The 15,931-nt window shown below is 44.6% G+C and overlaps 3 protein-coding genes across 7 annotated transcripts in view; 1 reads left to right on the forward strand and 2 right to left on the reverse strand.

Annotated features, from left to right (window-relative positions):
* The window catches only part of Gtf2e2 (general transcription factor IIE subunit 2), a 61,122-nt gene extending 55,294 nt beyond the window's left edge, over positions 1-5,828 (forward strand). For all 3 annotated transcript variants that reach the window (XM_042699960.1, XM_042699969.1, XM_042699952.1), the window contains 2 exons: positions 3,091-3,206; positions 5,127-5,828. In XM_042699960.1, the coding sequence (XP_042555894.1) occupies positions 3,091-3,206; positions 5,127-5,243 (233 nt within the window). In that variant the 3' untranslated portion in view covers positions 5,244-5,828. The remainder of the gene's footprint in view (positions 1-3,090; positions 3,207-5,126) is intronic.
* Positions 1-15,931, reverse strand: part of Smim18 (small integral membrane protein 18) — a 46,753-nt gene that overhangs the window by 25,701 nt on the left and 5,121 nt on the right. The gene's annotated exons all lie outside the window — the stretch shown is intronic.
* The window catches only part of Rbpms (RNA binding protein, mRNA processing factor), a 176,788-nt gene continuing 174,957 nt past the window's right edge, over positions 14,101-15,931 (reverse strand). For 2 of the 3 annotated variants that reach the window (XR_006150754.1, XM_042699996.1), the window contains one exon: positions 14,101-15,534. The gene's annotated coding sequence lies outside the window, so the exon portion shown is untranslated. The remainder of the gene's footprint in view (positions 15,535-15,931) is intronic. The other variant, XR_006150755.1, reaches the window with a different exon arrangement.

Consider the following 15,931-nt stretch of genomic DNA (forward strand, 5'->3'; position numbering starts at 1 on the left):
CTTGGACTTGTGTAGTTTTTATTTGACTAAGCAGGTAGCAAAGAGTCATTTCAAGCTGGGCAACCGTGGTTCATGTCTGTAATCTACTCAGGAGGCTGGGATCTGAGGATCACAGTTTGAAACCAGCCTGGGCAAGAAAGTCCGTAAGATTGTTCCTGTCTCTGTCTCCCTGTCTCCCTCCCTCTCTCTCTCCCCTTTTTCTCCCCTCCCTCCCTCTCTCCCCTTCTCTCCTCTCCCTCTCCCTCCCCCTCTCACTCTCTTTCTCCCTCCCCCTCTCACTCTCTTTTTCCCTCCCTCTCTCCCCTTCTTTTCTCCTTCTCTTTCTCCCTCTCTCCTCTCGCCAGTCCTGGGGATTGAACTGGGCGTGGGCACTGTCCCTGAGCTTCTTTTGCTCAAGGCTAGTGCTCTACCACTTGAGCCACAGCACCACTTCTGGCTTTTTGTGTTTATGTGGTACTGAGGAATGGAACCCAGGGCTTCATGCATGCTAGGCAAGCATTCTACCATTAAGCCACATTCCCAGCCCCCATACTCGTGTGTGTGTGTGTGTGTGTGTGTGTGTGCGTGCGTGCGTGCGTGCGTGCGTGCGTGCCTGCGTGCCTGCCTGCCTGCCTGCCTGCCTGCCTGCCTGCCTGCCTGCCTGCCTGCCTGCCTGCCTGCCTGCCTGCCTGCCTGCCTGTCTGCCTGCCTGTCTGCCTGCCTGCCTGCCTGTCTGCCTGTCTGCCTGTCTTTGTCTCTTTACTCACCAGAAAACCAGAAGTGGAATTGTGGCTCAAAGTTGTAGAGTGTTAGCCTTGAGAGAAAGAGCTCAGGGACAGCGCCCAGGCCCTGAGTTGCAGCCCATGACCAACAACAACAAAAAATAGTCATTTAAACATTTAGACACATCTGCAGTGATGTTTTGCAGTTACATAAGTGTCTTGCTGTTTCCCATGAGAATTCAGTGACTTGACTTTTCCCCTATTGCTGCTAACTTGTTTTCAGCTGCAACCTTACGCATTTCCACTTTTCTCCATAGAATTCAGGACTTACCAGGCACCATTGGCTCATGCCTATCTATAATCCTAGCTACTCAGGTGGCCGAGATCTGAAGATTGGGATTCAAAGCCAGCAGCAGCAGGAAATCTCCAGAACTTTTATCTCTACCAAGAAAAGCCAGAAGTAGAGCTGTTGTTCAAGTGGTAGAATGTTAGTTTTGTACAAAAGGCTCAAGGACAGTGTCCAGGCCCTGAGTTGAAGCTCCAGGATCAAAACACACACACATTCGCTCTCTCACTCTTTTGTTCCCACTTTTTTTCTGTCTCTAATTTAACACTCTTCTTATTAGCTACCATTTAAGTCTTACCCTGAGCTCTTTTTCAGACATACTTTTTCTTCTTTACTTTTTTTGTTATATAAAGAGAAATGCAGAGTAGTACAAATACAATACTTACTCTAAGCATCACACACACACATTATCATACCTAGTTATGAGTTTGTTGTGTTGGTGATGGTTGTGGGGCATGAACTCAGGTCCTGGGCTCTGTCCTTGAGCTTTTTGCTCAAGGCTGCCACCCTACCACTTAGAGCTACAGCACCACTTCTGGCTCTTCATTGGCTAATTGGAGAGAAGTCTCCCAGACCTTGCTGCCTGGATCAGCTTTGAACCCCAGTTCAGATCTCAGCTTGCTGTGTAGCTATGATTACAGGTGTCAGCCATGCATGTCCAGTTATAAATACTGCTGATACTACAAATTTTCATCAAGTATTGATAAATTGCAATTTAGCAGATTCATAGTCAAATAGCAGAATTATTCTTTCATATGACACACTTCCCACAACAACTCTAGTAAATTTTAAGCAATAATTTTGTGTCCTTTACTGGAACTACGCTATTCATTCTATCACATTGTCTTTAAACTATGGTAGGTGGGTGTTAGTGGCTTGTGTCTGACTACTTTTTTTTTTTTTTTTTTGGTTGGTCTTGGGGCCTGAGCTCAGGATTTGGGTGCTCTCCCTCAGCTCTTCAGCTCAAGACCACTTGAGCCACAGAGCCACTTACGGCTTTTTCTGCTTATGTGGTGCTGAGGAATTAAACCCAGGGCCTCATGCATGCAAGGCAAGCACTCTATCACAGAGCCACCTTCTCAGCCCCACCTAGCTACTTTTAGGAGGCTGAGAAAGGGAGGATTACAGTTCTAGACCAGCCCAGATAGAAAAGTTTGCTAGGGCATAAAGTGAGATCCTACCTTGAAAAGGGGCTGGTGGCTAAAGTGATAGAGCACCTGCCTGGTAAGCTTAAGGCCCTGAGTTCAGTCCCAGTCCTGCAAAAACAACAGTACGAAGTACCATGCTTTTAAATAATAAACTAAAAATTAGAATTTTGTGATAATTATAATAACTATATATTAAAACTGTATGATAGTTGGGCACTACTGCCCCAGCAGCTGTTGGTTAAGAGAGCATTATAAGTGTGAGGCCATGCTTGGCTGATTTCTTTTGCCTGCTACAATAATGATATTGCAGAGGGACCCTGGGACTCTAGAGGATATGATGTAGGCTGGACTCTTTGTCTTACAGGTCTGTATTCCTCCTCCTCCTCCTCCTCTTCCCCCTCCTCCCTCCCCCCTCCTCGCCTGGGCACTGTCCTTGAGCCTCTCAGTGCTCAAGGCTAGCACTCTACCACTGGAGCCACAGCGCCACTTCCAGCTTTTTCTGTTTATGTGGTACTGAGGAATCGAACCCAGAGCTTCATGCATGCTAGGCAAGCATTCTACATTAAGCCACATTCCCAGCCCCTGCATTTACTTCTGAGTGAGAAGGTTTTTATAAACTGGCATGCCACTCTCGATTTTTTTGTACCAAGTGCAGTGAATGAAGCATCAAGGGGCCCCATTCTTCAGCTACTCGCTGAGACACAGTGCCACTTCTGGGTCTTCTACTAGTTAACGAAATAAGTGTCTCATGTACTTTCCTGCCTGGGCTGTCTTTGAACTACAGTTCTCAGATCTTGGCCTCCTGAGTAGCTATGATTACAAGTATGGACCACTGGCGCCCAGTGAAGCCTAGATTTGATCACATTGGTGGTAATATAACTACTGTCTTGTACAGAATTCCAGAAACTGTGGAGGAGTGTCACTGTGGACTCAATGGATGAGGAGAAAATTGAAGAATATCTGAAGCGACAGGGTATTTCCTCAATGCAGGAGTCTGGACCAAAGAAAGTGGTATGTAATCCCTAGAAGCTGGATTTAACTGTCCTCTGGACTGCTAGCTGCATGCCCTTCTGTTCTCTGAAGGGCACTTGTGATTCCCTCTTCCCGTTTTTTTTCTGGCTAATGGAGTGATTTGGTTCAATGCAACCCAGATCGTGTCTGATGTGTTGGGTGTAGTTTGCTGAGCCTGGGGGAGTGTTCCCACTATTCTGCAGCCTGTCCTGCAGTGCTGGGCCCTGAGCCACAGCCACACCTCCTGCTGCTGCAGCTTGATGCTGCTCACTAACTTCTCACTCTCTGTACACCCTTGCCCCAGTTTCTAAAAGGAGCCTCATCTCTTGCTTGCCCTCTCACACCTAAATTATGCGTCTTTCCCCTCCTTCTGCCATCTCAGACTTGGAGCCTAGCACTACCTATTTCCTACCTTTAGGAACCTTTAGGTAATGTTTGTCTTATAAGCCCTAAATCCTGACCAAAGGAGGCGTTAGTAATCACACAAGGACTGGTAACACTGATGGGGACCAGGTAACCACAGCATCCACCTGTAGTCCAAAAACAAGATGGACTGGGACTCACTACCACCCCAGCCTGCCATTTAGTGCTTCCATCTTTTCTTTCACTCTGTGCTTAGCAGCTTGTCATTTTTGTGGTTTTTTTTTCCCCACATGCCTATGGGCTCAGTGAAAAAAAATTTTTTTTGGTTGGTTGTAGGGCTTGAACTCTGGGCCTGGGCACAGCCCCTCAGCTCTTCAACTCAAGGCTAGCGCTCTACCACTTGAGCCACAGTGCCACTTCCGTTTTCTGGTGCTTTATTGGAGATGAGTCTCACGGACTTTCCTGCCCTGGCTGGCTTTGAACCTTAGATCTCAGCCTCCTGAGTAGCTGGGATTACAGGTGTGAGCTACCATCACCCAGCTAATCTGTGAATTTTTAAATTCCTAAAAAGGGAAGGTCTATTGTCAATGAACTCTCCATGAGTGATTATAACTGAAGACCTTCCTGATCTCCTACTATTAAACGATGGAATTTTTTAAACTATGGAAAATTAATATTTTAAGTATATAGAATAGAGAATATGACAAACATTTTGTAGTTTTGCTGCATTTTCATGTTTTGGTATATAAGTTCTTATAAAATGATGATGGCCGATTTATTATTAGTCTTGATAACAGATAAGACACAGAGCTTCACCGTCTCTTGTTTCATCTGCTTGGGGCCTAGAATAGTTCTGGCTCTGTTTAGTGCCAGCCTGTTTCTTCTTTATCTTTTCTTTCTTCCTTTCTTCTTATTTTTTTGTCATGGGGCTTTAACTCAGGGTCTGGGCACTGTCCCTAAGCTTTTGTGCTCAAGGCTAGCATTCTACTACTTTGAGCTCCACTTCTATTTTTTGATGCTTAGTTGGAGATAAAGAGTCTCACATCAGGGGCTGGGAAGGTGGCTCAGTGGTAGAGCGCTTGCCTTGCATGCCTGAGGCCCTGGGTTTGATTCCTCAGCACCACATAAGCAAAAGAAAAAAAAAAGCCGGAAGTGGCACTGTGGCTCAAGTGGTAAGAGTGCTAGCCTTGAGCTGAAGAGCTGAAGGACAGTGCCCAGACCCAGAGTTCAGGACCCATGACCGGACCCCCCCCCAAAAAAACAAAAACAAAAAAAAGAGTCTCACATCCTTTTCCTGCTTGGGCTGGTTTCAAACTGTTATCCTCAGATCTCAGTCACCTGAGTAGTTAGGATTACAGGCATGATACCCATTTTTTCTTGTTGGGCATTTGGCTGTTACTTACCAGAAAGCATCAGGTCCCCTTGGAGGTTGAGTAGTCTGAGTCTGGCCACAAAGTAGGGAAGTCCAGCTCCGTATCTTTTGCAGCTGGTTCTGGGATGCTAGTACTGCCCTGTGTTGGTGCTGCCCTGTGTCCTAACTGTTGCCCTTTCTTTCAGGCCCCGATTCAGAGAAGGAAAAAACCTGCTTCACAGAAAAAGCGGCGTTTTAAGACTCACAATGAACACTTGGCTGGAGTGCTGAAGGATTATTCGGACATTACCCCCAGCAAATAGGGGACACTTGGTCATTGAACAAAGAATTACAGACACAATCACAGTCTCCTTTGTTGATGCTTGGGATCTGAAGACAGAGTCTTCCCAGATGCTTCTCAGGGTTGGAGAGGAGCAATCGTTTACAGAGCCAGTGTGGGTCACCAACCCCAAAGCTTATTTTAACTGAGTAGGCCAGGAACAATGTGATAGCCAGTGACCTTCTGTTACTTCTTGGGAGAAAGGCACTTAGCATAGCAGGCAGGTGCCTGCTATTTATTTCTTTCTAAGTGGTTTCTGGTTCCATTTTCCTCTTTATTACTTAATTTAGAGCAAGTTGGCAAATAGTCTTGAATGTCACATTTGTTTATTCCAAAAGCGTGTATTTATAATAAAAATCATTGTAGAAAAATTCTTAAGCATTGGTGGATTCTTTTCATTTTTAGAAGTGGTGACAGGCGAATTCAATCCTTGACGTCCCAGGCTGAGGGTTTGGGATGTTACAAAGATTGGAGTCTGCACATTACCGCCCAGCATGTGGATTTCCTGATTGGAATACAAGATGTGCCTCTTGCTATCAAGTTAAGCAATAAATGTACACTAAATAGAGCTGTAACTAGTAAGTGTTTTCGTGTAGCTTCATAGTCTGCAATCATCTTGAATGAGGATGGGAAGAGTTTGAGTCTCCCCTCCCAAGTACTGGGGTTTGAACTTCTTGGCCTGTGCAAGCTCAGCTTGCTTGCTCATGGTTGGCACTCTACTACTTCAGTGACATCTCCAGCTGGATTTTTTTGTTGGCTATTTTGGAGTTTCTTGGGCTTTTCTAATTTTGGACCTTGATCCTAAAGATTTTAGCCTCCAGAAAAGCTAGGATTAGAGGTGTGAGCTACCAGCACCTCACTGAAAGAGTTTACTTGCCAGCCTGAACTTGAGCTTCACTGTGTTTCAGCCCTCGTGTAGCTTGTCCTGAGATTTCTTCTGGTTGGAGGCACCCTCTGTCACCCAGCAGTGGACCAGCTGGACCATAAATATGTGAGTTTTCTTTTTTTTTCCTTTTCTATTTGGTACTGGGGATTGAACGCAGGGTCTTGTGCTTGATAGTCAGGTGGTCTACTACTTGAGCCATTTGGCCAGGCCCTTTTTACATTTTTTTTTTGGGGGGGGGGTCATTGGGCTTGAACTCTAGGCCTGGGCACTCTTCCTCAGCTCTTTAGCTCAAGTCAAGCACCCTACACTTGAGCCACAGTGCCACTTCTGGTTTTCTGGTGGTTTATTGGAGATGAGTCTCAAGGGCTTTCCTGCCCGGGCTAGCTTTGAACCGTGATCCTCAGATCTCCTCATCCTGGGTAGCTAGGATTATAGGTGTTAGCCACCAGCGTCTGACACTTACATTGGGTTCTTTAGAGCTAAGGTCTTGCTCTGTGCTGAGGTGAACCTAGACTGTGATCTTCCTATTTGTGTTTCCATCTGTTCATGGGATAACAGGTACAAAACTATTGTGCTCCTTCTGTAATGTGGTATAACAGGTGCACACCATTATACCAGCATTGGTTGAGATGAAGTCTTGAAAACTTTTTTGTTTTGTCTAGGCTAGTCTTAAATTGTGATTCTCTGATCCCCTCCCAAGTAGCTAGGATTATAAGATTGACTAACTACCCAACTTGCGAATTTTTTTTTAAGTTGATTATTTTTTGGTCAATTGTGTGTCTTGAACTCTGGGCTTGGGCGCCGTCCCTGTGCTCTTCAGCTCAAGGCGCGCACTCTACCGCTTGAACCACAGCACCACTTCTGGTTTTCTAGTGGTTTATTGGAGATAGGAATCTCATGGAGTTTCCTGCTGGGGCTGGCTTTGAACTGTGATCCTCGAATCTCAGCCTCCTGAGTAGCTAGGATTACAGGTGTGAGCCACTGGAGCCCCGCCTAACTTCCGAATATTTTTGAGAAACATTCTTGCTTTTGGCCTAAACAGTGATTTCTTCTGTTTCTACTTCCTATTGTAGCTGGGAGACAAGCATGTAACATCATGCCTGGCTTTTTCTGCTAGAAAAGGGGTTTTATAAACTGTTGATCAGGCTGGCCTGGAGCCTTGATCTTCCTGATCTCAGCCTACTAGGATGACAGGTATATGTCACAATGCTTAGTTGTTGTTTTCGATGGAGGGTATCACCAACGTTTTACCCAGACTTGCCTTAAATTCATTCCTCCCATCCTGTATAGCTGGGATTATAGACACGACCTATCAGTGTACCAGGATGTGGAGTCTTTTGAGGGCTATGGTGATTTACAGAAAATTTCTTTGTTTTTTCCTGCCTTTTATGGTAAATTATGTCTATTTTCTATCTGCACTATTTATGTGATCTATTGTGGTTCTTTGGGTTGACCCATAGGTCTCATACCACAGATTGAAATTAAATGAGGTTCAGTGTTTTATGCATGTGATATATACCAGTACTAGTGCTTAAACTCAGGACCTTGCTGCTGTTTTTTTGCTCATGGAAGGCAATCTTTAACACTTGAACCAGGATTCCAATTCCAGCTTTTTGTTGGTTAATTGCAGAGGAGTATTGAATTTGTCTGCTCAGGCTGCTTGCTAATAACTTCAATCCTCAGATCTTAGATTCCTGAATAGCTAGGATTACAGGTATGAACCACCAGTACCCAGCTCATCATACATTTAAAGAAAGAAAAGGACTGGGAAGGTGGCTCAGTGGTAGAGCGCTTGCCTTGCATGCATAAGGCCCTGGGTTTGATTCCTTAGTACCACATAAGCAGAAAAAATAAAAAAGCCGGAAGTGGCACTGTAGCTCAAGTGGTAGAGTGCTAGCCTTGAGCTGAAGCGCTGAGGGACCGCGCCCAGGCCCCCTCCCCCCAAAGAAAAAAGAAAAAAAGAAAAGGCTCATTAACTCATGAAGTTGTAACTCTTCTGTACATCACTTTTATAAAAACAATAAAGGGATCAATAATTAACAAAACAGAAAGGCTAGATGCCAGTGTCTTACACTTGTAATCTTAGCTACTCTAGAGGCAAATATCAGGATTGAGGGTTGTAGCCAGCCCCAGCACGGAAATCTGAGAGACTCCAATTAACTGGCAAAAAGCTAGAATTGGAGGCGTGGTTCAAGTGGCAAAGTGCTTGCCATAAGCAGAAAAAAAGTACTGCAGAGCCCTAAGCACCGTAACACCCCCCCCCCCCAAAAAAAAACAACCCAAAAGCTAAAAACATGGTATTATGGTACACTCAAATCAGCAAGTGCTTTGATCAGACAGAAGCTTTTTTTACTTTTTAATCTTTTCTGTCTACTGTCATCCATCTTTGTCTTACCTTCAAGCTCTAGAACATGGCATAGAAGGTATCTTCATGTGGCCCCCTTGATTTAGAATTCAGGAAATTCTCCATCTTGTGTAATGTCTTAAGGCAGAAAAAGTTGTTTCTGTGAATCTGGAACTAGCTCATCTCGTGGCCTGTACTCTTCCTCCTCCTCCCTGGTACATCCGGAGATTGACTTTACATCTCAAACACATCCTTGCTCTGCAAGGAGACAGCCTTCAGGATCTCTAATACAGGTTCTAATTGTGTGTTCCTAGAACTATTACTTACACCAAAGCTCAGCAGTGCTTTTTGAACTGCTCAATTTCAGTTTTCCTGTCTAAAACTCCTTTGAAGTTTTAGACTCATGACTGTAATCCTAGCTACTCAGAAGGCTGAGATCTGAGGATCGTGGTTCAAAGCCAGCCCAGGCAAGAAAGTCCATGAAACTCTTATCTCCAGTTAACCCCTAGAAAACTGGAAATGGCTCTGTGGTTCAGAGTGGTAGAACACTAACCTTAAGTACAAAGAATCTCAGGGACAGCACCCAGGTTCTGAGTTCAAGCCCCACAATCGACCAAAAAAGATCTTGAGTAATGAAGGGTCTTGCTTAATTGCCATTCCAAAATTACCTGTCTCATGTATACTTTCCTACTACTGTCCTTCCTCTCTCTGATAGTGTTAGGAATTAAATTTAGGGCCTTGCCACTTGAATTATGTTCTGAATCTCTTTGCTTAGTTTTGATAAAAGGTCTTGTACTTTTGCCAAAGCCAGCCTCAGACCTTGATCTTTCTACCTCTGCCTCCTGAGTAGACTAGGATTACAGATAGAACCACCAGGCTTGGCCTTGCATTTCTCTCTTCTGTTTTGGTAGTGTGGGTTTTAGCCTTTACTTGCTTAGGGGGGCTCACACCACTTGTGTCATGACTCTACTCCTCACAGGTGAGTTTATAGACAGAATTCATCTATGACTTGGGATTTAGTATTTTTACACGCCCCCCCCCCAAAAAAAAAAATCTGATAGGAAGCTTGTACTTGCTGAAGTTTTAAAGCAAGGTTGCCCACCTATAAAAGGGTTGTACATTTTGGGGGAGGATTACTTGAAACCTCAAAATGACAGTGACTTAGAACAAAAATGGAAATGGTAGAATTTTGCTGACAGGAAAGGGTCAGAGGCCTCAGAAATGTGGAGCATTGGGATGTAAACCTCTATACTCACATAAACAGTGTTTCTCAGAGAACACCTTGAAGGAAGGGTTGAGCATGGGAGGCACTTCCTCAATAACAGTGACTGTAATGGAATTCTGCAAAGTCAGAGGTCTCAGAACTTAAGTAAATGTGTATCAGGCATGTATTGCTAAGTACAGTTTGTAATTCAAAGGGCTTGTGCCTCTGGCATACTCAAGTATAATAAGGTTCACCCTCTTTGCTGTCCAGTCTTTGCAAGTTTTCCTTTGATGGTGGTACAGGGGTTTGAACTTGAGTCCTTCTACTTGCTGGGCCAGTGGACTACCACTGGAACAGTACCCCCAGCTTGCTTTTCAGTTCTATCATTTCACTTTGTTGCCTATTGGTTTGGTTTGGATGGATGTGTGCGTGTGTGCATGCGTGTGCTAGTATTAGGGCTTTAACTCGGGTTGTGTGATTACCACTAGTATTCTACCACTTGAACCACAGCTCTACGTCTGACTTTTTGGTGGAGAATTGGAAGTAAAGAGTCTCTGGGACTTTTCCTGCTCAGGTTGGCTTTGAACTGTGCTTCTCAGATCAACTTTCTGAGTGCTGGGATTACAGGTGTGAGTCACCAGTACTTGTCTTGCTAACATCTTTGTGGCATTCTTGATCCTGGGAAAGTATTTCAGTATTTCATAATGTTATTACCTCTGAATTTTAAGCCTTGATCCCTAACGTATCTCCTATGATGTGTTAGATTGCATACTGGGGAATGTGTGAGGAAGATGGTCTTTGTGGAAAATTGATGAGTCTCGTTCTGTCCAATGATAATAATGAAGTCTTTTTAGCAGTTCTTCTGGGTGTTTCCCCTAGAATTTCCCAGATAAAGCTGTATTCTCATCTCTGCCAGATCTACTACCATTTAGAAGCAAGTGGGAACAGGCAGAGCTGGGAATTGAGGCAGAGACAGTACTGTGCACTGGATCTATAATTCATCACAACCATGGGAGGCTTTTAGGGGAGAGCTAACAGAAATGCAGTTGAGCATAGATAAAGTATAAAAGAGCATTCGACTGTTCTGTCGCTGCCTGTTACGTATGGCCAGATGATGGCAGGACCCTGGGGATGGAGGAACACTTGATACCTGTTGAGAAGAGTGTTAGCAAAGGCAGTGCAGGAATATCCCATGATTCCTTGTTCTGGGGGTCCTAGGGGAGGAATGCATATGTACAGTCTAGCTTTTGTCAGTCCCACAGTATAGAACATGACTCAGTGTCCATTCTTCCTCTACTGTTTACACTCTCAAATGATTCATGTGAAGGATGGGCTTTTTGGTTGTAAACTGAGACCAGCATGGGGGTGGGGGAGGCTCTGCAGCAAGGCTGTGTGCCGTGCTTAGAACCGTCGTGGTGTTGCCAGTTGTGGCTGCCTTTGGTACTTCACATGTATGGTTCATTTCTAGTGTTGGAGTCTGAGGGTTGGGAGCCCAGGATCTCTCGGATATGTCTTAAACGAGCTATGGAATACCCATTCCTGGCCTGTTTGGTTTCCTTAGCATGTGGAAGCACTTTGAGAATGTGGAATTAGAATAGTCCAGCCTGATGCCCTTGGTCTCCCTGACGGTAGGTTAAATGGCACATTTCTCTTTGTAAGAGGCTTTCTGGTTGGCGGGCAAACCACCTTGGACATGGCTGGTCTGAGGTCTCTGAGGTTGAGTGGGAATGGGCCTGGTTTGTACTAGGGTAGAAATGCCGTGGGCCCCTCAAGAGCAGATTGACAAGGGCACTCTGTTGCAAGTCCAGAGGACCTGGTTTGTGTGGGCTGGCAGCAAACTCCTGTGGTTCTGTGGTTTTAGGATGCTAGTGAAGACCCAGGGACCTTTTAGATGACCAGAATTTTGCAAAGGATGTTCAGCGCAAAATCTTGTAGTTTCCTTCCCCTCTGCCCCCCTTTTAAAGAAAACATGGGCCTGCCATGTGGTTTGCTAAGCAAACCACAGCTTGAATTTGGCAAGCTTAGCTTTAGAAATGCCAAGAACTGGTTTATCTTGCACTTGACTCAGATGATACTGGGGATGTTTGCTGAGCAGCTCAGACCTGAGGCCTAATTTTAGGGGAAAAGTGTTTCTTTGACCAGATAAATATTTTAATTCAAGCATCATTTTGTACTGCATTTGGGCCTATTTTTTGCTCAAAAGAAGACAATGTGGGTTGAAGTTAAATGAAAGTTTCTAGTTTGGTATCAATGGACATAATCTCCAAGTGTGAGTTTTCTAGGTGGACAAGTGAGTTTTCTAGGTGGAACAGAAGGACCCCATTTTCTTTCCTGCTCAGCCTTCCTAGGAGAGGCCTAGCAATGGTAGCAAATGAATGCTTTGTGGCAAGTTATGTTACAGATAGTGACAAGCCACAGCAGAGTTCACGTTGGCTTCTTTGGAGACCTGGGGATGGAGTTGCCGAGCCTGGGCAGTTCGGAGGCGCCGTGAGATATGGCAGTGCCATCTGGGATGTTTTGCAACTGAGGCAGGCGTGTAGAAATTTCTTTGTGTACCTTGGGGAATGAACTCAGGGCTTGGGCACTGTCCCTGAGCTTTTTCACTAGAGGCACTTCTGGCTTTTTGGAGGCTAATAGAGAAGACTCTCAAGGATTTTACTAACTGGGCTGGCTTTAAATGGCAATCCTCAAATCCCAGCCTCCTTAGTAGCTAGGATTAGAGGCATGAGCCATTGGCCTCTAGCAAAACTCTTCAAAGTGTCTGAATTTTGGAATCTTTCTCAAACTGGTGACTACATTTAGTTTGGTATCATCATCGAGTTAGAGGCATTTTGAGGACTAGTATTTCAGAGAGATAAAATCACTGGTCAGAAACTTTGGTTAAGGAACTGTAAAACTGTCACGAGAGGGTGTTGCAAAATGGTTTAAAAGTTGAGTGTGGAGAAAACCATGTACTAATTCCTAGGGAAGAGCGTTGACTGCAGAGACAGGAGATGCAGCAGGAAACCTGTCCATGCTCTCAGCACTGGGCATTCCTCTCTGCCCAAGGCCATCTGAAGAAATGTGAGCCCATAGCTTGACCCTGACACAATCTAGGACATCAGCCATACCTCCATCACTCTATTCAGGATCTGAAGTGGGGATAGGGTTTGGGGCAATAACGAATCCATGGAAGTCAGGTGGCTGTGTAAGCACTGGGTTGAGCAAACTGGAAACCTGAACAGGACAACTCAAAGTGCCTTTAATTTGAAATTTTGTTAGCAGTGGGTAGAAGGCACATTATTATTACTATTATGCCAGTCATGGAGCTTGAACTCTGGGCCTTGGCGCTGTCCCTGAGCTCTTCAGCTCAAGGCTAGCGCTCTACCACTTGAGCCACAGCGCCACTTCTGGTTTTCTGGTGGTTAATTGTTAAAGAGTCCCACAGACTTTCCTGCCCTGGCTTTGAACTGTGATCCTCAGATCTCAGCCTCCTGAGTAATGAGGATTACAGCCGTGAGCCACAGGCACCTGGCTAAGGCACATTATTTTAAATGTACGGATTAGTTGTATAAATTAGTTTTATGTTCATAAGAGTCCATTTTTTAATGAAACTGAAAGATGGCTGTTAACATTGTGGAGCCTACAAATTAGAATCTGTTACAAGGGAATAGGAGTGGACATTTTCCTGATCTCAAATTCCAAATGACACTACTCATTTCTGCTCAGTGAAAGACAGGTGTTGAACACCTACTTCATTACAGTTTCAAGTTATTGGTCAGTAGGTATGCGTGTGGAATTTATTCTAAATTGGTAAATACCTCTGTTTCATCAACCACCCTGAAGCTTCTTGTGCAATGGCAGTGATTTCATAACAACACTCCTTTGGAGCCAGCTGTTGCGGTCCTGGTGCCTGGAAGTGAAAGGCTTACAGATGGCCAAAGGGAAAGCCTTCAGCCTGCAGAACCCGGAGATGGCTCTGCAAAGCCATCTGTTAGCTCTCCATGTATCCAAGGGCACTGGCCATGACTTGTGTTTGGTGGTCAGTCTCCTCTGGCAGAGTGATATGCAGTCTAAATCACATGACTCACCAGTGATAGTTCTAATTAGCTGAGAATTAGAAGGATGAGAGCATATAATCCTGTCATCCTGGCTAAGTCTGCAGAAAAACTTGTGATACTTCAATAGAATTTGCACAGTCTTGAGCTCAGGCTTTGTAAGCTGATGTGGATGGCAGTCAGCTGAGTTTGTGAAGGAGTCCTGGTGGGCTCTGATGGCTATAGGACTGCATTTGTACAGATCGTCCATCCCTGCCTCTCCCAGTTCCTCCTTTCATCTCTGTGTTTTAGTAGCCAGGGAAGGACTGGTTCCTAGTTTGCATTATAGGACACATTTGTGCTGATCTTGTAAAACAAGCAATAGTGTGATAGCTGGAGTAAGGAGTTTATTTCTTAAAATGACAATAGAAAAGTGCCTTTCAGCAGTTTAGGAAAGTCTAACTGAAGTGGCTCTGGTTCCCTCAGGATTCTCACTTAGAGCCTCATGCCAAGGGCAGGTCCATGACCGCAGCAGTGACGTAGCCGGGGTTCCCAAGCTGGTGCTTCCTTTTATTTTCGGCAAGAAAGATGAGCCTGCCTCTCCTAGCCCAGTTTATTTGTGGTGACCTTTAATATATCTTAACATTTCTAGTGAAAAAATAATGAAACAAAACCTCACACCAAGCATGTATATAATCAGTAAAACTGAAAGTTTAACATGAGCAGATTGTGACTAGCTATATCAGCAGTGGGAAACTGAGGCCAATACAATTTCACACGTGGCTCTTGTATAGGGGGAGGGGGAAGAGCTGAGCTGGCTGACTCTGCAAATGTCCACTGACATTCAGTTTTGAACAAGTCTGGAAGCAAAGCCAACAGTACTCATTGCACGTGGTCGCTCGTTCCTTTCATCCTGATCCGTGCCATGTGGTAGGGAGTCTCGCAGTGAGTACACAATAGATGGTCTCTTTGGCACAGTGCTGCTCAAACTCCAGAACACCAGCTCAGTTGGGCCGATGTCTTGCAAAATCACTTCAGACACATACACTGACCATTGCAGCCACGTGAGCGAAGTCGGCTCTGCCTCCAAGCCAAGGTTTCCCTTATGGGTGAGGCTGACTCAACAGTTCCACTGGCCCAGAGTGGGAAGGGAGTAGTGATCAGCAGTCAGTCACACACTAGGAAAAAAGAGAAACTGCAAAACAGAACTCTTGGCACCCAGAGTCTGCAGCCACAGGGTTTCTAACGGCACATCTGCTCAGCTTCACCAATGTTTTCTATGCCCAGATGGGAATGTGCCATTGAGGCAGAAGCTTCGATTGTCTCACAGGTTATCCACCGAATTCTCCACCTTGTATTTCAGAGAACAGGTCTAACAACACAACACTAAAATATCCTGGACTTGGGCCAGGCACAGATTCTCTACATTCACAATGCAATTCTGGAGCTTTTGATTCTAGTTAGAAACATGCAGCTTGTTTTTAAGAGGAAAAAAAATAGATATTTCTAATTATAAGCATTCAAAATCAAGCACAAAAGTTGTGATGCAACCCAGTGTAAGAATTCATACGTCATACTTAAAATGTTTGGTATAAAAATACTCACTTTCTTGGATTGTTGACTTTTAGGTTTTGTTTGAAAATCTCAACTGTACAGTACACAAATGTCAGACCATGCATTCACAAATAACACACTATTTCTTATAATTTTACAGTGTAAAAGGGTAAAACATTTTTATTATATCTATTTTAAGAAAAACAGATGTGTGATAGAGGCTGTGGCAAAGTCTTGAAGGGATCAAAACTGGGCAAGGTTTTTCCAAGCCTGAAATAAAGTAGGTCGAGAGAGCAGATTAGAAGATTGAATCCAGTCCTATCCCCTAGTGCTGCAGCTCCCTATGAGAGAGTTTATAGGTGACTATGTGACCATATATAAAGACTGCCCAAGTCATTAATGGCTTCAATGATTCATGGGTAGCATATATTCTGTTTCTTATCTCTTGGAGCTTGAGTTCAGGGTCTGCGCAGTGTCCCTGAGCTTCTTTTTCTCAAGGCTATTACTCTATCATTTAAGCCACGGCACCACTTTTGGGTTTTTCTGTTTATGTGGTACTACAGAATCGAACCCAAGGCTTCACGCATACAAGGCAAGCAGTCTTCCACTAACTGCATTCCCAGCCCCTCCATTTCTTTTCTATAGCAAACCTAAAAGACCTCTCCCT

This window comes from Dipodomys spectabilis, unplaced genomic scaffold (genome assembly GCF_019054845.1).
Source record: "Dipodomys spectabilis isolate Male_0828 unplaced genomic scaffold, ASM1905484v1 ptg000009l, whole genome shotgun sequence".
In the NCBI taxonomy this organism is placed as follows: Eukaryota; Metazoa; Chordata; class Mammalia; order Rodentia; family Heteromyidae; genus Dipodomys; species Dipodomys spectabilis.